Source organism: Coccinella septempunctata, chromosome 4 (genome assembly GCF_907165205.1).
Source record: "Coccinella septempunctata chromosome 4, icCocSept1.1, whole genome shotgun sequence".
Taxonomy (NCBI): domain Eukaryota; kingdom Metazoa; phylum Arthropoda; class Insecta; order Coleoptera; family Coccinellidae; genus Coccinella; species Coccinella septempunctata.
In genome coordinates, this window is record NC_058192.1 from 6,119,497 (window position 1) to 6,140,077 (window position 20,581).

The 20,581-nt window shown below is 35.7% G+C and overlaps 2 protein-coding genes across 36 annotated transcripts in view; both read left to right on the plus strand.

Moving 5' to 3' along the window:
- The window catches only part of LOC123311439 (basement membrane-specific heparan sulfate proteoglycan core protein), a 148,733-nt gene extending 142,362 nt beyond the window's left edge, over positions 1-6,371 (plus strand). For all 32 annotated transcript variants that reach the window (XM_044895392.1, XM_044895394.1, XM_044895397.1 and 29 more), the window contains 13 exons: positions 309-584; positions 647-801; positions 886-1,108; positions 1,168-1,350; positions 1,438-1,587; positions 1,680-1,901; positions 1,989-2,294; positions 2,389-2,636; positions 2,697-2,944; positions 3,004-3,140; positions 3,212-3,412; positions 3,487-3,850; positions 5,603-6,371. In XM_044895392.1, coding sequence (XP_044751327.1) covers positions 309-584; positions 647-801; positions 886-1,108; positions 1,168-1,350; positions 1,438-1,587; positions 1,680-1,901; positions 1,989-2,294; positions 2,389-2,636; positions 2,697-2,944; positions 3,004-3,140; positions 3,212-3,412; positions 3,487-3,850; positions 5,603-5,657 — 2,768 coding nt within the window. In that variant the 3' untranslated portion in view covers positions 5,658-6,371. The remainder of the gene's footprint in view (positions 1-308; positions 585-646; positions 802-885; positions 1,109-1,167; positions 1,351-1,437; positions 1,588-1,679; positions 1,902-1,988; positions 2,295-2,388; positions 2,637-2,696; positions 2,945-3,003; positions 3,141-3,211; positions 3,413-3,486; positions 3,851-5,602) is intronic.
- A 1,481-nt stretch (positions 6,372-7,852) lies between these two features.
- On the plus strand, positions 7,853-18,681 carry LOC123310914. Of its 4 annotated transcripts, none has more exons than XR_006537410.1 (3): positions 7,853-8,246; positions 14,424-18,149; positions 18,209-18,681. XR_006537410.1 is itself a non-coding variant. In XM_044894626.1 (2 exons), exon 2 carries the CDS (start codon positions 14,452-14,454, stop codon positions 17,989-17,991), a length of 3,540 nt encoding a protein of 1,179 aa, XP_044750561.1. In that variant the 5' UTR covers positions 7,853-8,246; positions 14,424-14,451; the 3' UTR covers positions 17,992-18,681. The 4 variants fall into 4 exon arrangements, 1 of the variants encoding a protein (XP_044750561.1); XR_006537411.1 differs by lacking the exon at positions 7,853-8,246 and adding an exon at positions 13,530-13,657; XR_006537412.1 differs by lacking the exon at positions 7,853-8,246 and adding an exon at positions 13,548-13,653.
- Positions 18,682-20,581: the final 1,900 nt, after the last annotated feature.

The window sequence follows — 20,581 nt, forward strand, 5'->3', positions numbered from 1 at the left end:
ATATATCATATATTGAATTTTACTAATATTGTTGTGTAATGTTCCTACTAAGCTTTTCTTCCCCCAAATCTCTAGATTTTGTGATCTCTTCAGAGCGGAATTCACCTTGGGTCTCAATTTTGAAATTAGTAGTATCAGTTCAATGGGAAATTTGACATCTTCTGAATTCTATACAACCAGAACAATCAATTTTTGTTGAATCTACTGAGGAGACCAGAATATGTCGAATAATTTCCCTTGAGTTCTTTTTTCTGGGGCTTTATAACCTCTAATTCATTGCATACTCTGAATGATATTTGTTTTTGCAGTGTCACCACCAGAAATGAATCAACCTATGTTGAATATTTCACCACCCGAAAGGGAGTACAGAATTGGCGAAGATATTGATATACATTGTCAGAGCAATCAGCCAGGCGCAATCACAACTTGGTCCAAACCTTCTGGATGGTTAGATGATAACGTCCAGAGCGTTGGCGGCACTTTGAGAATTTTGAAATTGAAACAGGAAAATGCTGGAGTTTACAGATGTGAAGCACAGGGTTACCAAGGAGTTTATCATAAGGACTACAACCTCCAAATCATAGGTTGGTGATGTGTACATTTTGATTGGCGTCTGAGATAAAGAAAAATAACTTTTATTTTACAGAGGATAACTCTAACTCCAAAACTGAAGTAGAGACTAAGATAGCCCCTAAAGGTTCCGGTGTTGTACTAGAATGCCGAACAAATCTTCAAGAACCAATCACTTATGTTTGGTCCAAAGCTGGTGGAGAGTTGCCAAGATACATTGATCCCAACTCGGTAAGGAGAATAAAAAAACCGAAAACATAATTGAGTTTTATGACTCAATTAATCAAATTTTTCTGAGCCAATGTAATTTTTTAGAGAACCATTCAGTTGAATGATCTGTCAAGCTCTGATGCCGGAGCTTATTTGTGTTCAGCCAAAGACAACTACAGGTCCGTTGAAGTACCGGTAATACTAGTCATAACAGGCATTGTCCCATACTTTTCACAAGCACCAGTTAGTTATATTGCTCTTCCAACGCTCATGGATCCTTACATACAATTCAGTTTCGAAATATCCTTCAAACCAGAAAGGGAAGATGGTAATATAATTGATGGATCTTTCTTCAGATGGATTTTACAACCCTGATTAAATTTGTAGGCTTGATATTGTACAATGGAAACAAACTGGGAGAACGTGGTGGTGACTTCATTTCACTCTCATTAGTGGAAGGATCTCCAGTATTCAAATATAATTTAGGCTATTCAGTCACCACAATCAGAAGTGCTCCAATTTCAATCGGCCAATGGCATACAGTTAAAATTGTCAGGAACAGAAAGAAAGGTCAGCAGTTGATGGAAATGGAGTGAATAATTCAGATATACTAATATATTTACAATAACAAAGACTTTCACCAATTTTTTTTCACAGTTACAATGTATGTTGACGGAGAAGGACCACATACAGCTATTGCTGATGGAAAATTCATTGGATTGGACCTTAGAGAAAACTTATATTTGGGTGGTGTACCAAGATTCGACAGAATATCACCGGAAGTTGAGATGGACACAGGATTTGTAGGTTAGTTGATCTGAATTTCATGATGTAGCTCTGAAACATTATTGGTGAATTGGAAGGATATTCATGATTGCATTGTTTTTGGTCCATTACAGGATGCATAAGTCGATTCAAGATGGGACATGCTGTACAAGATATAGTAAGAGATGCCATAGAAAAAGAGGGGGTCACTAACTGTGAGACTTGTTCAGAGAATCGGTGTCAGAACAAGGGTGTTTGTCAAGAATCATTAACGAACGAGGGATATGTATGCATTTGCCATTCTGGCTTCAGTGGGGCCACGTGTAACAAACTGAAGGGTGAAGCTTGCTCCCCATGTAAGTCGAGGTCAACCAGAAAAGAGTACTATTTTAGCTGTGACTTTTCATAATTCCTTTGAGTATTTTCATGGTACCCTTTTATAGATTCTTGCGGAACCGGCAGATGCGTTGACAATGAAGAAGGCTTTGAATGTATGTGCCCCATGGGAAAAACTGGCCCACGATGTGAAAGGGAGATCCAGATTGATCAACCAGCTTTCAATAAGAATGCCTTCATTGCCTACAGTGTACCAAAACAAAGGCGACTCAAATATTCCATGAAATTCAAGCCCAACAGTACCGAAGACGGTGTTTTGCTGTACTGTGGAGAAACTGAGGAGGGCTATGGAGACTTCGCAAGTTTGACCATGAAGGATCAACACGTTGAGTTCAGATTCGATGTAGGAAACGGTGAGCATTATACCTTAACCAAAAAAAAGTTGTTGGTTAAAGTATTTGGTTTGTTGATTTGGCGATAATTTTGTTGGATAATGGTGAATTCCAGGGCCTACTGTAATACGAAGCCCGCGGCAGATCAATGTGGGAGAATGGGTGGCTGTGACAGCTAGTAGAAGTCTGAGTGAAGGAAGATTGATAGTTAGTGGTGATGCTCCAGTTGTTGAAAGATCGCCAGGAAATAACAAAACGCCTAATCTCTTAACTTACCTTTATGTGGGAGGTGTTGATAAGCAGAAGGTTAAAGTGAATGAAGGAGTTGGCGTTTCGTCTGGATTCGGAGGTTGCATATCCGATGTACGTTATTTTTATTCATTTGTTTCATAGCAATAGTTAATCTGTAAATCGGATTCACAGGTGAATATTGGTGGCACTGAAATACACATGATTCAGTCTGCAGTGGATTCGTCGAATATCCAAGATTGTAGTAGTGTTGTTCGCGACAATAACGACGTTAACAATAATTACATCGACAACGAAAGATCGTCACCCACCCCTTACAACTACCACGAGACGGGTTGTTCAAGCAGCCCTTGCAGAAATGATGGAATCTGCATGCCCTTGTCCCCCACTCAATACCGATGCAATTGCGTGAATGGATATAGGTAATTCTGCATAATGATAAAGATTGCCTGAACTCAGTGATGTTTTTTCTTTTATTTAGCGGAAAAGACTGTGAAGCGGCTCCCAACCAATGCGATTATCTGAAACCCTGTCAAAATAATGGTGCTTGTAAAGGAAACACCACTAACTACTCCTGTGACTGTCCTCTTGGATTCACTGGTACAAACTGTGAACAAAGTAAGCATTCAATTCATTTTCAATAAATGGAGTGAAGCTGATCAAGTATATTCAAATGTTCATACTTTCAGGAGCTGAATTAAAGACTGATGCCCACTTTGATGGCAACGGATATTTGGAGTTTGGCAGGGATATGCTGCCACACCAGAGCGAGAATGAAGAAGAAGTGATAGCTTTAGAACTATCAACCAACAGCTCGAATGGTCTCATTTTATGGCATGGACAATCTCCAAACCAAGATGCACAAGGACAAGATTATTTGGCCTTATCTTGTAAGTCATCTCCAACAGTTTTATATTCCGTTTCTGTTGTTTTTCTCGAACCTTCAACTTCAATCTTCTTTTAGTGGAAAATGGCAACTTACAATTCAGCTACGATTTGGGTTCTGGCCCCGCAATCATATACAACAACGAGGTCAAAGTTAACGATGGCGAAAGGCATTTGGTGATCCTTAAGCGACGAGGAAAGTCCGGTTCTATAGAAATAGATCGTCAATATACCCAGAGTGACATCTCGGTTGGAAGTGCCACGTCCCTTAACTGTAGGGGAAACATCTACTTGGGTGGCACGCCTGATATAAACTTCATGACTGCAAATAGATACAGAAACGGATTCGAAGGATGCATACATAACTTTGAATTGCAAGGAAGTCAACAAATCGATCTTGGTCGAAGAGCAATTTCTGGTCTTAACGTCAAAGCTTGTTCGAGGTAAGAATAAGATTATTTTTTTTAATAAGTTGAGGTGTATACTGGTTTATGGAAGTGCTCAAGGTATAAGGTGGTAATTAAATTGCTAGCTCGCTAGTTCATGATTATTGGGCGTAGAATTACTGCTGCTTGATTCATTATATTTTCGATATGTATTTAGAAAATTTTCGAACGAAGATCATAATATGAATCTTAACCGATTCGTTGAAATTATGGAAAATATTAATTTGTTTCCCCACATTCTTTTCGCAAGACGATGGATTCCGTCCTCACTAATTTTCGCAGATCCTGATCAGTTCGATGAGTTTGTAGAGCCCCCTCCAGTAAATATAATCCATCCCAAACCATCCAACAGTCAAGGACATCTGACGAAAAATCGTAGACTTCATTATTTCATATTTGTGATATTATTTTTTAGTCTTTGACTGCAGTGACTTTAACTATAACATATTCTAGACAATATCATGACATATCAATCGTTGATTACGATGTTATTTTAACTAAGAGTTGATTTATTTGAAGATTATTGATGCGATATCTAAATGAAGCTCAAGCCTATGAAAATGTTATGCTGTTATTATAGCAGTTAATGCATTCGTCTAATTTTATATTTTTAATAATACTTTTTTTTCACAATACTGAAATGTTCTTCCAGTCTTATAGTAAAAAGTGTGATTACTTTTTTGTGGTAAGAGAGAATTCTCATATGGTACAGTATTATTTTGGTTTAGACTAATGCATTATCTGATAATCATATTCTGATGACGGTATCGTGGAAGAAATCTCCAAACGATACGTATTTTATCCGTCGTATGTGGTAAACAGACAGGGTATAGGTCTTTTTTGACTTTTTTTTGGCTGAAGTCAAAAGCAGATGATGTAGAGATTTTTCGAGACTTAATGAACCAATTACGCACAAAGTTTTGTGATCATTATGTCGATTATTCATAAAAACTATTTATTTTATAACAATAAGTTAGGACGATCTCCACTATTCATTCAAAGCTGTACAGGCTACAAGAAGTCGGAATTCATCAGAGATAGAATAATTATATTTGTGTTGGTCATAATATTATATATGAAGTACCTACCTACCTACTTTGAATATCTGACATTGTATGGGAAGAAAGAGAAAATGAATCATGTCCATATTTCTTCCACGATATGTTTTGGAGAATTAGCGTTAGGTATTCATGTAAATATTGTAAGTAAATATCGACTGATGCTATTTTGTATTAAAATGCATTGCAATGGACTGGATAATTGAATAAGGTAAGGGTAATATATACGCATGAGAAACGATACCTGAGTTGTTGCTTTATCACATCTTTTATTTACATTTACAACCTTGACTACCTATTGAAAATGATATTCATTTCACTGGATAGTTTACACTCAGCCTCATACGTTCTGAAAGAATGAATCTAGTTATATTTCAATTCTTTGTTCGTCATATTTTCTCTATTTTCCTTCACTCATTTTAGATTCTGAAGTTTCAATTTCCCACACCATTGCGAAAAACTGTAGAAACTGAAATGAGTCCGGAAAAGTAGGTGAAAGCCCACAGGAGTGGAAAAAAATGAGAAAACGTGGTTGAGTTTTCGGGGAATTCAAATTTTTTTCAGATTCTGACGGCTTCGGCTGATTTTTTGAGAAAACGATGTTCTGTTGAACTGCCTCCGTTTTTCTTTCATATGAAACATGTAAGGATTACAGGATCTACCCAATTTTAATGCGTATTTTTTATTTCAGATACGAAGGAATATATTCTCATGACGATCAGGAAGAAGATAATTTCACAAACTGAATACTTTATTAGGCAGTCCACTTTTTTTTGTAGAGCAGATCTTTATATTTCTTGATCCAATTGAGTGTTCACTCTGTCTGTGTTCATTTTATTGTTTTTATGACTATTTCTATAAGCTAATTATTCTAAGGCTTTCGTTCTTACATAAGTTTAAATGCTCCATTTCTGTTCTGTATATTTTTCAACTGCCATTTTTCTGGTCCCTTTATAGTTATTTTTGTATAATTAAATAAATATACAATGTACATTTAAGATTCGTGCCATTTTAGTGATAGATTAGAATGAAATTCTAATATTGAAAACTATTGTATACCAACCTCGAGAGGGATATCAAAAGTGACGGTCCAAGATTTGTACTTTTGAGAAAGATTAATTTTTATCTTTATATTGGTGCTAAATACAATTGATTCAGTTCGTGCTTGTTGCTGTATTTTTGTTACACTTGATTTTTGTATTATTTTATCGACAGGATATTCGTGAAATTTTATTTTGTTACTTGAATTTTGTTGAGATTTCATTCCGTTCATCCGTGGAAGCGGAAATGTTTAATCAAATTTTTAAATTTTTATCCTATTTCGGAACTTAAATTATGTTTAAATTATTTTCTTTAAGTAGCGAATAAAAATGCCTTCTGATAATAAAGTGTAATTAACTCTTCATTATATATTAAGCATTTTCAATAACTCAAGACAATAAATATGGAATAAATTGAAATGAATATCTCATTTTCCTGCCCCTCCTTTCTTTTTAGGTGTGATCTTGTAGATCTTGAGTTGAGATTTTATTTTACATAGTATATCCAAGCCACAATTGACAGAAATATCTATTACGTCTTTCAGTCACTTCAAAACCCATGGGAGAATTCTGAATAGTTTTTATTTTTATCAGTAACTCCAAGGTATACTATGTGATAAGTTTGAAACAAATTATTTTCAGATAAAATATTGTTATCCGACGGATTATTGATAAGATGCCCATAGTCGTGAGAAAAGGAATGCCACAAAAATATTTTCGCTTTTTCACTTGAATAGAACTGATTTTGGTTAATTATTTTCAATAATAAATCTCGACATTTTCGCCCTTCAGTAGAAATTTTTATACTTTGTAATGAGAGGTAAATTTTTTACTCGAAAATTCAATTGAAAGAGTCGTACATACTTTCAAATCAGAATTTCATGAATTAGCTAGACATTTTTTAATATTTCACTTATTGAAAATCCGAATTCGAAAATAAAATTCTTTTGATTGAGGATTTTTTTTACCGATTTTGAAGAAATTATAATACAAAAAGGTTAGTACTTATTACATTGAATTCAAATCAGCGACAACATTATGAAGAGTGAATTTGAATATGCAGAATAGGTATATAACATCATTTACACTGGAATTTCATGTCTTCTTACCCAGGTGATTTGGTTAATTATCAAAGGTTTATTGTAAAATTGAGACTTGCATGAAGACAAGCAGATGAATGCATCATACTTCTTGAATCGAACATAGCATACCGTGAAAAAAGTTCGACATATCAATTTTTTTCATGGATGGGGGAGGGACAATATTAGAAATAATATTTATTCGAAAAAAAAACAGTGGTGTTTTATTATAACAATGAAAAATATTACACGAAACATAAAAGAAGCGGTGGGGGTGGCAATTCAATATACTTTTATTCTTGAAACAGTTTGTATGCACTAAACTTGAAAATAAGGTGTTTAAGATATGAGTATTGGGTGAAAGTGTACCTATATCAATAAATAATAGTCGTGTACACGCACCTTTGATAATATATGGTGAATTTATACCAAATTTATCGCTCTATCGGATCAGCATCCGATTATTATATTATTATAGTAAAAATAGAAATATCTGACTAGTGGCAGTGATCTACATAACAATGAGACATGTTTACTCGCCACATCAAAGAGATTTTTTCGATATCTTAATAGGGGACAATTCAATAACAATTAACTCTGAATAGTAAACAATCCAATCAAGCATGATAAAGCGCCATATAAGAATACTCCTCACGACTCGGGAATTTAAGGACCATCCAAGAAATCGCAACGGTTATTTATAACACACTGTATCCCCGCAAAGGAAGGAATCTTTTTAAAGCCCTTAGGCAACGCGAAGATTGTACCCGCACAGCTGGTAGATCTAGAGGTACCCGAACCTATTAAGCTTTCAGTTCCTATTCTCTCTCTCAGGTCTCAAGTAAGAAACTGGCTTAGTCGCCCCACATCACGTGTAATCGAAGTACGCTGTTAATGCAGATCTCAATTTTCAACGGATCGAACTAAGTACCAACAGCAATCTCGGTAAAATCACAAGCAAGTGTGAGCTAGGTGACAGTGCTATTGAACAAAGATTGGTTTGGTGCTGTGAATCTTGGTGCGTTAACAAAGAGTGCCTCTGTTGGCCCTGTTCAATTGCGACGTAAATATTGTTGGATGTGCACTAGTACCTCGTTATTTGTGCTAAGGATTACCAATTTTACGAAGGTCGAACATATAGCGAGAACTGACGGACCGGCTCGTTGCAGTATTTGTTTTCATTATTCGTGAAAGCACCACTACATCTACGAAAATGGTGAGTTCAGTCGACCCAATTTTTATATTGATACATAGAGAAACCAAAGAGCTCATATTCAGTACACAATTTTATATTTATTCCTGTAAAGTCAATTATTTTCATAATTAGTCAATTATAGAGCAATTAAATTCGTCCATTGACCAAAAAACATCATTATTCGAATGGTTTTTCAGTGTCCATATACCTCATTGGTATTTTTCCTTTTAAAACTAAAGAGTTATTTTTTGATTCCAAAATATCGAATCTTTCAATATCGAATGAGCAAAAATATGCGGTTATTGAAAAGCTTACAAAATTTCAATGTGTGTTATCGAATTATTTTTAATAATACACTTTCGGAACACATTATGAAATAATTATAATCATTCCTGAAATTTCCACAGTTTTCCTTGATTTAAAAAAAACGATTTCAATAAAATAAAACGTCTCATTAACAGAGTCCCAAAATGGTTCTTCCTAACTGCTGGAAAAATATTTCGTTATCCCCTTTGTATTAGAGTTTACCTGAAAGCTATCAAACTGTTATTACCTGTGGCGGTGTGGTAAAAAAATCTCTCTAAAAACACGCAATTTGTGGGTTCCACGATTCTGAGCAAGATTCGACATGTCCAATTTTCAATTTTGATTGAAAGACAATACTGAAAACTAAAATCTCGATTATCTATACATTTAAAGCTATCAATAATGTATTGCATTGAACCAACAATTAATAATATTTCAAAAACCTACTCTATATCCTTATTTTTTCAAAATATTGAATCAAAATAATTTTCTGGAAACCTAAAGGCTAGGGAATGTAATAATTACTATTTTATTCATTGAAATTTGTGTATTTTCCCTGAAAACGGGAACAGGAGGTTCGAATTGAAGAATCAAAGTGAAATTAGTTCCACGTTATTGATATTATTGGTGTATAATTTTGTAGTTCTAGTGGAAATTCCGTGTAGGTACCACGCTATGTCTGGCTGTATTTCGAATAAATTTATTGATAATAAACACATGAGGTTACCTACATCATGAAAGGTCAATAATCACACGGTTTATTTGGTGAAATTGAATGAGTGGTCTGTTTTTGACCTTATTCAAATTTAACGATAGGTCCATAAAAACCTCGATAAAAACGAAATCTCAATTGATTCCAAGTAAATATTTGGAATTTGAAGGTTCTCACACCGAAAAGTTTTTTATGGTATTCGTAAATAGTGTTGAACAAATCTCAAACATTATGGTTATTTCCCTCAGTAATTAATAAGACGTTTTGTTACTTGAAATCCAACAAGGGACATCCTCTACTTCATCGTATTCAATAATATGATGTGAATTGAAAGGAAGCAACTGTAAGGTGATACATTTTTGTAACAAAAAGTATATCAATCTGTCTTTTTGTATTAGCATAAAATAAATCAGGCTGCGGTATGTGTATCGATTTCTTGAAAATCATTCATGCATTGAAATACATCCCATTCTCAAGTCCATCAGACAACAGGAAGAAAGCAATAAATTTAATTGATGATCGTACTAAATCTACCCGGGCAGCTGTTTCAGTGTGGGGCGAGGGCCTGGAAATAAATACCTACTGTACTATTACCTACCAAGATTCGTCCACCTAACATGACGCACCTTTCTTCTAGGCTTGTATAAAAAATTTCTTGCCGTTCATAAATCTTTGTTTTTTCTCGGACAATGATTTACGATGTTTTGTCGGCTTCATGCTAATAAGGTGGGGAAGTACAAATATTGAGATTGTTCTACTGGGTATCCCTAAGTGCCTAAGTAGTTTCAGCTGGTTTTTGGCACGTTCCATCTCATTTATGATCGTATTTTTATTGTCGCAATTTTGAAATTACCCGTGGACGTCATTCGAAGAAGGGAAAAGGTCATATTACAATCGATATACCCAGGTAATAACAGTTCTGAGTAGCATTAACTCTGGAGAAGCCAATTCAACTTAATATTTATTCAAGTATTATATGTATTATCTAGGAATTTTGGGTCAAAATTGTGAGACGAATCGTGTACTTGCATTTGTCCATCGACAGCGAAACCTTGAGAACGAGAATCGAATTTTTTTTTGTAGAACTAATTTACTGGTAGCTATCCTATTTCCGAGTCTATTTACCTCAATCGATAGAAACTGTTTTTACGTTGCTGCTCTGTTCGAATTCTATGCGAAAGAAATGTAAGTTATGTTGGAATGCTGTTCTGAATCAGGCATTAACTGTGAATTTCATTCAGTTTTTTACTGTGTGATTCACATTCTATTGGAGATATTCTCGAGGTGAGTGAAAGAAATGACAGAAATCGATTCAAGAAAGAAAGACCTTATTCTTCATGTACGTTAAGCATTTCTTTCCCTTCCAGATCAATGATGATTGTTGAACGATCAACAAATTTGATTCTCTCGAATTAAAATACACAGGTTCTACGTATTACAAGAATTTCTAGCATCGTATTTGAACGTGTGTAAATATCAACGGTAGATTCTTGAAATACTTTTTCTAGTTCCATTTTTGCCGAATGGGCCTAGATGAAAAGATGTAGGTAGACATTCAAATCTTGATTTAATTTTTACTGCAGCGTTCTCCTGTTATATTTTGTATGAGAAGAAATATGCTTATTGAAGGCAATGTGTGGAAAACTTACTACTTAACTGGTTAAGACATTGTAGTGAGAGAAAGAGAGACAGCTTCATCAACAATGTAGCTCCTCGACTCACGAAGAAATGTGTATGTTTACAATAATCATCTCAAGAGCCCAGACATAACGTGTAATAGCTAACTGGAATACTGAAAAGCTCAAGGGTCACATCGCTAAGTCGACTTTTTAACTCGGAGTCCCCTCTGTAGCTGACTCATAATGTGTTACTTAATCTAGTCCATATTGATTTGTTCCCAGTCCGCATTCCTAACCATTCTATTATTTTCCTTACTCATCGAAAAAAAATCTTCCCGTAATCTTCTGAGACGTGCTTGGAGTTCAGGAATTAGTTATGACGCTATTCTTACGAAATGCGTTATTGAGGTGGCAACTACATTAAAACCAGTTCATTATTAATTTACTTATCTGTCGAGAACTGTAGAACATTTTTGTGTATGTAGAGAACACGTGAGTCGAAGAAAGATAAATATTTGTTTATATAATTTATGGAGATTACCCATATCAAGGATTAAGTTTCGTATATTTGAATTTCGATTACTAAACACGAATTTGAGTTGGGAAATGTGAATCCAATATAGTGTAGACTAGATAAATTTCAAATTTTTCCAAGAAATGATGCTCGTATCGAATTAATAGAAACCTCTTTTTGAATTTTTGAACATTGACCAAATTTATCGGTGTATTCCTTTTGTGGTGAAAAATTACTGAGAAGAATCTGTTTCAATCGCGGTTTAAATTCAGAAAATGTCATTTGCAGAATTGCAGAGAATGCTTCCATTCAAATTTTTCAATATTCCTTCTGCTTAAACGAGGATTTCCGAAAATATATCTGCATTGAGACAGAATTTGCGAGATTGAGTTCTGAAAATGGATAATCATCATGACGAAATGAATAATTCTACAATTGCATAATTATTCAGCATCAATAATCATGCAACTTGGTAATGGGAATGAGCACCAACATCAGAAATGGAAGGGGATATAATTATAAACGTGAATAGGGATCAAAGATAAATATTATTTTTCAATTACAGGTACCTACCAACTTCAATACAGAATATTTATAAAGCAATTTGAATTCGAAGGATATTATACAAATATGTATTTAGGTGAGTTGGGCGGCAGAAAAATCACCTCATATAACATTTTGCTCGACTTATTCAGAAAAATTTCCTTCTGTGCTATGGCACATATCAACGTGATACAAGGTTATGTGCCTAGAATGTTAAACACACATTCGATATGTTGAATCTTCAACAATCGATTCATGTGCATTATACTGTTTCCCGAGCTTGAAAGGCTGTTGTCGGCCAAGATTGCTTCGCCCACTTCTTCTTAAGCATCTTTAACCACACGTTTCACAGAGTTATTGTCACCGCATACCATTTGAGTTTACAGCACCGTCGAAGTACTACAGGTATAAATTTACCTGTCAGACTGCTGCACAAAACGGGGTGGCCAATTGTATATTTGACACCTTTGGTTGCTAATTTTATCACAGGCCGTAGGGTTTTTTCTCAGAAGAAAATTGTATTAGGTGTAAGCATTATTGAGAGATTTTCTCAAATTGAACAACAAAATTGCTTTGGATTATCAGGAAAATTTCATCATCTTTTATACTTTGTAACAAAAGGAATTCTTCAGAATTTTTCAAACATGTTCATCTACCCTCCCTGAGTTCAATATTTTTGAATAGAAATTGTTTTCAGAAGATTTGTTACTCCACTAGAATTTATAGTCGCTGTCACTGTGTTTCAGGTCAAGTTACTGTTCATTTTAAACACTTCATTTAAGTGGAAAAACTGCAATCGAATAGTGATATTGATTTCCTCACTCATATTATAAATCATTATAAATAGGTGTAGGTATATAGTGAGTTTGATAATGAAATAATATATTTTCGCTGTTGATATGACACATTATTTTAAGTATATATATAGATTCGTAGTTACTTTGGTGTTTTCCTCTTCCAAAAGATTGTGTTTTTCTTGAATACGTAAAGAAACCACGATATGGAATCTTCTCAAAATGTTTAGAGAATATCACTGTAGCACATTAATAATATCAGGACAACTTTCTGTCATTAAAGGTTCCGATAACAGTATTACGAATGCTATGCAGTAAAAGCTTCCATTTTCTCTTGAATAATTCATGTTTTATAATCTCGTAATGGCTTGTGTAATATCGAAGTTTTCGTTGGATGAATATCCATTTTTTTGTGAAATCTCTTAGTGAAAAGTGCTTTTCTTGTGTCTTCCACCAGATCAATTGAAAATTAACAAGAAAGTTTTCTGTTTTGTGATAAAAATTGATATTAACTATCTATTATTGAGGTTGGTAGCAGTCAGATATCATCTAGGCAATAAATAATTCAGTGGATACCTCATTTCACACATCTAGAGATCTAATCTTAATTCTTCATCATTTGGATCGAATTAAAATAAGTTGTTTTCCATCCTTCGAAAGATATTTTCTCAGAATATGAGCGCTTTTGTACCTTCCCCACTTCGCAGTCTCGATTTTTCAGATAAGCTTTTTCAGAAAGGTAGATTTGTGTCGTCAGTGACTAATGTCGATATACATATATGCCCTAATCGAATTCATACGTATGTCAATAATTTCACCTCCTTATCTTATCAGTTTTATCTCGAATAAACTTGGTTCTATCGACTTTTACAGAATTACTGTCCGTGAATTTTCGCCAAAGTCGTGCTAGTGGTGTTGCAAGGTGCTTCAATTTATAATTGTTAGTGAGTAGTTTGGCTCTGTTTATGTGTTCTTCTGTTCAATATAAAACACAGCACTCTGAATCTATACCCAGACTTGAGTGTCTTTGTCCCTGAAACGGTTTTCTGATGTGTCGTGAACATCTGAACGCTTGACGGAATTTTTCATTCGACTGAATGAAGAAATCTAAGGGTCCTTCTATCTCAACATTGAAATTTTCACGAGCACATTCAGTTGAACAAATGCGTAAGAGCTGATACATGTTATGCTAGAATTCCTACGTGACCATATATTACGAACATAGTTCGAGGAATATTACTTTGTTTACTTCAAATTCCGATGTAAATTTCAACTCGGATTCATAATTTTGGTGAAGAAATATTATTACGTTTTGATAGGAAGATAGAAACGAACAGTGGGTTCATAGACTATAATATTCAAAAAACTATTCTATTTTTTAACCCGCAAGCTGCATTTTGTCGGATGCCTAGTTTTAAGAACGTTAGTAATGTCCAGTTTATCATCTTTTTAAGGAGTTGAAGGTTGTAATCCATTCGAAAATAATCAATGGATTTCGAAAAGGGAATTACAAATATTTATTCATTTTCAATTCTTTCTACTCCGGTCCTAATATCCACTGTTGAAAATAATGAACAAATATGCAAATATGCTCGATTTGACTCCACAATATTGACTAAACTCCCATTGTTTTCTTTTCTTCGCCGAAACAAACGTAGCTCTAATATTTACCGAAGTCTCACAGTACTAAATAAACGTTTCTTGTTTCAGGAGACCTTGGCCACTCTATCCATTGACAATGACTGGCACCGAAAACACCAGTGAAAAGAATAACGGAAATGAAGAAGTACCGCCTGACGATGCACACCTGCCACTCGACGACAAAAGTCCCATATACAAAACAGAAATCACAATTGACGTGAACGGGTCAGAGGACCATGCTACCAGAGGAAACGAAGAGGAAGATATCGTGATTTTGAGGAATGATAAAAATACCGCCATCAACAGGTCAGCTTATTCGAAACTCCACAAAAATCCGAATCCTAGATTGAGTACCTTGAGTTTGGGGAGGTTCGAACTATTCAGTAATTTCCATAGAAGATCCAGCAAAGAAAACAGGACGAACCGAACGAACTCTAGGTTCAGAGCAAGGGAAGATAAGCACAGTGAAGAAGAGTATGTGGATTACGTGCCATGTGTCCTGAGATCGGAATCGGTGGATACTGTCGATAAAATCGAAAAAGAATTGTCGAATTTCATAATGGATAACACAAGGAAGAAAGACAAAAAACGAACCAACAGTTTTCGAAAACTGTTCTCCGTGTCATTCTTCGGAAAAGATAAAAAGAAGAAAGTGAAGGAACCAGATGTTAACAATTCCCCGAGTTCTGACTATGTTGACAATTACCAGAACGAAACCCATAGCAATTCGTTCATCAGAAATACTCCCCAAAGGCATACAGTAGGCTGTGATCATTACAAAAGAGAAAAAGGTTACGAGAGTAAACCGCTTCCTCCTAAAAACATCGAGGAAGATCCCCCACCAGAAGTACTGATGCGGTATGCAAATAATCACATCAATAGGTTCAACAAAATTCGGCAGAGTTTCGAAAACCCCGATGAAGATTTGGGGAAACTGAAAAATGGAGTTCCACCAAATCAAAACGAACCGAGTGTACAACACGCTAATGTTATTAAATACATCGATACAAGTTCTTCCACCACTAGTACGATGGAATCTGAAAGGTTCAATACTTACCAGAATGCTCTGATTGCTCAGGCTGAACTACAACAGTTAAAAAGAGATAATAACGGAATGGAAAGGTCAAAGATAGTGAGGAACGATTCTTTTCGAAGGGATACTCCTCCAAGGGCAACAGATACTTATCAGCCAGTGAACATTGTGAAACCTAGGGCCAGACTACCGATTAATTCTGGACGACCACTTCCAAATCCATATCATAATGAAAAGGAGGAACCTGATGGTAAACCTAACGATACCACTGTAACCCTTGACATTGAAGATAAGGCTCGTCCAGAGGTCATGGACATATATGGGACTGTTTTTGATGCGATAGACCAAACCAGGAAATGTAATTCGAATCGTACGTCGACATTAACATCGCAAGATTCCAGAAAAACGCAATCACCAATTCCAAGATCACCCCGATCGCCATCTTTGGAAGGTTCCAAGCTACGCCTACCTTCCAACAGGGATACCACTCCCTTACAACCGAGACTGAAATCCCCGCTGCCTACTTCTCGTATCAGTACAGAGAAGATAATCGCCACAGAGCTTCTTAAAAATACAAACTCGAGTGATAAAAAACCAGAAAGTACCCCCAGCCCTTCTGGAGCTCAACCCCGACCTAGTTCACAGGAACAATCGTTCAATCCCCAAGCAGAGTCTACTCCAGATAACAAAACTTGCCAGGCGTTGAACGCCCTGCGTGAAAAATTCGAAGAGAACAGTCAAAAATTGAACGAAGAACTGGACCAGATCAAACAAACGTTACAGAACATTTCTCATGAGGAATCACCAGAACGGACGCCCAGTCGGACTGGAAGGATCAACAAGGACTCTTACTCGAATCCGACGTCTTCCCCGAGAGGTACATTGTTGACCAGTCCTAGGTCTTCAATGACTCTCTCTCCATTACCTCCAACTAAAATGTTGGAAGTGAATTGTGCTTCTCCACAACCTGGAATGTTTCCACAACCTTCTCCAGATGTTGAGTTGAGACAAAAGCATCCAGTGGTTAGAAGAAATGGATCCCAAAGCAACGTCAATAAATCTCCATCTTCACCTAATAAAGATGAGATAAGAAAGAGTGTAGAGGCTTATTACTGGAAAGAAATAAAGAAGATAAAAGAGCAGGAAGATTACGAGATATACTTGTCACAACTACATTTTTCCCAGAGAGGATACGCCGAGGATCCAATTCTTACCAGAAGATCTCGAGGACTTGAAGAAAATCGAAGTAGAAGGAGTTCCAGTGTACCGAGGAATCCCAGACAACACCAACCCTTCGAACATCAACAAAACGTTAACGTTCTCAAGATGGCAATTCCAGAAACTAACACCGTTGCGTATCACATGCAAGACAGAAATATATACGGATATTTGCCAGCTAGAAACTCCCAAATTTCATCTTCACGAAACTCGAACATTCAAAGACAGACCAACGGGGATTATGGAACATACAAACCGATCTTTCGTAGAGGCAGCTTGACTGGTGGCGGTAGTGCTCCTCAGACAATGCAAACGAACAAAAAGGTCAGCTTTTCGAATTCGCAACAACCAGCCAACGTCGAAGCCTGGCCTACTAAGAATGGTTTCACGAGGAGTCCTCCACAGAGGAGGCTGGAGAAACTTGGTAACAACGCACCATTGGAAGACGATGTTTTTCTGCCTCCCCAACAGGCTCCATTGCAGCAGCATCAAGTTATATATGGTCAAAATCAAGTCGTGAGAAACCACTACAATTCGGATACGGATTCAATATACGGGCAGAATTTGTATGGTTACGCTGGGCGATCGCAGATGGTGAGACCGGCTAATTATAACTCAGACTCAGAAGCTGTGTATGGTGGACGTTACTACAGAACTCTCAGCAGACAAGAGATGGAGAATTTGAGGAACGCTCAGGCGAATTCAGCACGTCAACCAGATCTACGAAACAGACCTGTACCCAGATTGACAAGACATGAATCCATACAATTACCAGAGCCTCCATACGGTTATGCGACTCAGTATGGAGGAAACAGAAAGTATCAACCCAATAATGTTGTTAGAGATAACCGTCCACCGGTGGGTCAGAGCCGAATATCTCCTAGACGAGAAATTCTGATTACTGATAATATTTATGGTCAGCACATAGGTTATCGCAACGATTTCGTTGGTTCACCTTACGGTTATACAGTAAACAACAATCCCAATATTCCAGAGCCCTTATATGCTTCCAGGCCCAAACAAGTAACCGTAAGAAACAAAGTCTGTGATATGTATGGTCGAATTCATGATGTTGGAGCTATGGAGGGTGGAATACAAGCGAGTGGAGTCCTCATGGGTCAATTACAGGAATTACCAACTTCTCCTACGAGTTTTAGGAGAGGTACAAGGTTAACAGCGAGTAGCAATGACATGTTGTATCGAAGGCATAACAACTACCAGCTTCATGATAGCCACATTGAAATGCAGAATGAAATTCCTCAGATGCATTCCTCCAGGGGTTCAGTAAGACCCCTTCCCCCTCTACCACCAAGTGGAAAGGTGATGCCCAACGATAAGAGCACGAATTCGAAAAAAAATAATTCTTCGAAGAAGAAAAAGAAATAAAACAATTTGCTGTTATATGATGAATGTTCTTAAACTATTATGCTTGCCTTGTAGTTCCTTCAGGTTCAAATTCGAAGATCTTCACATATACAAATTTTTATGTCACTCTTCAGATATTGATTTCAATAAGTTGTTTTGAATTTCGATCGCAAACTAGGGTGAGTTCAGTCCACTTGACTTCTTGTACAGTTTTTACATGACTTTTTATTTCTTCTAGAGGTGGTCAATGAATCAGTATAGTGGAGAAGCAGTCTGATTTTTTGTGCAATTTCAATTAAACCTAAGCTTTTGTTCCGAGTCCGAAGTCTGAGTAAAGCAATATCCTGTTATCTGATAACTGTCAGGTTTTAATCAGAAAACATAATCATGCACTTTTTTATACTTAATATCTGAAATTATATCTATGAATCCATACGATCTTCGATGCTTATGTTATTGTTGCTTTTCACAGTTTATTCCTCAAAAAAATTATTCCAATTTTGGCTGTAAATATATACATAGAGTATTTTTGTAATGCAGAGTTATATTGAGAAATGATTATGTGTATCCAAGATCCAGTGATTTCCATTTTATATGTTGTTTGTATCCTGGGTAGAAATGTAGAAATTGTAAATAAGTTATTTATGTGAATTAATGTTCAGTAATGGCTTCATCTTTATTTATTTTAATTCAATAAAATATTTGTATATCCTTACGTCTTTTTTTAACCACACTTTTCTCAGTTACCGATTCTTCTGAACAAAATATCGAAAAAAAATTTCAGAGCTTGTCCGAATGAATGACCCAGTTTCAATCACTAACTGAATTTGTTATCATTCTGTAAATTCACGGCGTTTTGCGCATCCACCAAAAATGAGAATGATGTGAATTTTAGAACAGGTAATGATGTAATAATTTTTTTCAATTGATTAAAATTAAGAAAAAATACTGCAAGAGCCAGTATTGGTTAGCAAAATCTATCTGAGTATCTGTTATAAAATAGCCAACAGTTGAATGTACTGACTCAGTTTGTATCTAATATTCGATTAAAAAATACCAAGAAAAATTGAACTGAAACGATCTATATCATTCAAGAGATGTTTTTTGGTATTAGAAGAGTACCGTCTCATTTCGAAATATTTATTAGCAGAATTCATTACAGCGAGTGATATTTAGAAAATAATTCAAGGAGGAAACACCATAGTTTGAAATAAGAAGCCTAATTCTTTAGCAGCAACGTTTGAAAGAATCAGAAACAAAATAAAATTTAATGGATAAACTACCTTTCACTGTTTGCCTAGAAGCAAATACGAAATCATCAAGGCATGCGTTCCATGATACTTCCAATTCCCCCAAAGGTTCGATAGAATTAAGGGTAGGAAGAAAGTGCCAGTATATATAGTACACTCTCATCCTTCGGCTTCAAGATATTTTTGATAGTATGCTGTAGGGAATTATCCTGCATAAGTAGAAAATCCTCCCCAAAAGCTCCTTTTCAAAGTTGTATTATGGGATGTAGCACAAATCTGCCTATCTGCCAGTTGAATTTTGTTGCATAGTTAATTCCCATTCGAAAACACTTTTTTGCTTTGTCCATTTTCGTTAATATTTGAGGGTATAATTACAAAATCAACGATGTCAACTCATATAGTAATTCAGGAAAACACTGCCAGCATAATGGCATAATGGTAAAATCTGTTATGATGTGGTGTCTCTATAATATAAATATAATAACTCTACTTGTATTCATCCTAATTTGAAACAATAATTCTTTCAAATCCCAAGATAAGATGCAGTAGTATATCCCCCCACAAACCATCTAATACATCAACAAGAAGAAGGTTGTTCCCAATAATCCCATTTCCTGAATAAACAAGCAGAAAAATGTTATCCCACATTTAGCTAGTGTTGTTCATAATCGGATGATTTCAATAATCGGATTATGGCGATTCGAATGATCTCAATAATCGAATGATCATTCGAATTAAAAATAACCTGAAACCTAAGAATCGAGCATTCAAATGGTGACGGTGGGGTTGCAGCAGATTGTCGAGCAGACATTCGAATTCATCTCATAATTTGAATGTTTTCGAAACGAAACTATCTCGATCGAGTTTCGAAGCTCGGTAAGGACCGGACTGCAATATCAATTAGTTTTATTACTGATGTTTTGAATTTAGCATCCAAAATAAAGAGTTTTTTTCATTTCTTCCTACCTCATTATTATCGGTAGAATGACCGATTTGCCATTCAATTATCGTCATTGACAGTAGACCAAGTTCTACCGAAAATATCATTGAATACAGTCGGAAATGAAAGAAGTTTTAATTTCCGTTCAATTCCGAATAATAAATTCCGAGATGAGAAATGTCTTAGTTCACGCCTGTTAAAAGAAGTAATAAGACTTAAATGCCCATTAACAACCTTTACATGAGCTCTAGAATCTACATTCACAGCTGCCCGATTCTCTACACCCTTGTGCCGAGGCCCAAAATCCAAATGTTTTAGATTTCAGGTTATTTCATTCACCGATTTCTCCATAATCTCCATGTAACGATGCAACACGGTTAAAGTTAGGTTCTGTAATCAGGTTATTTTTCATTCGAATTCT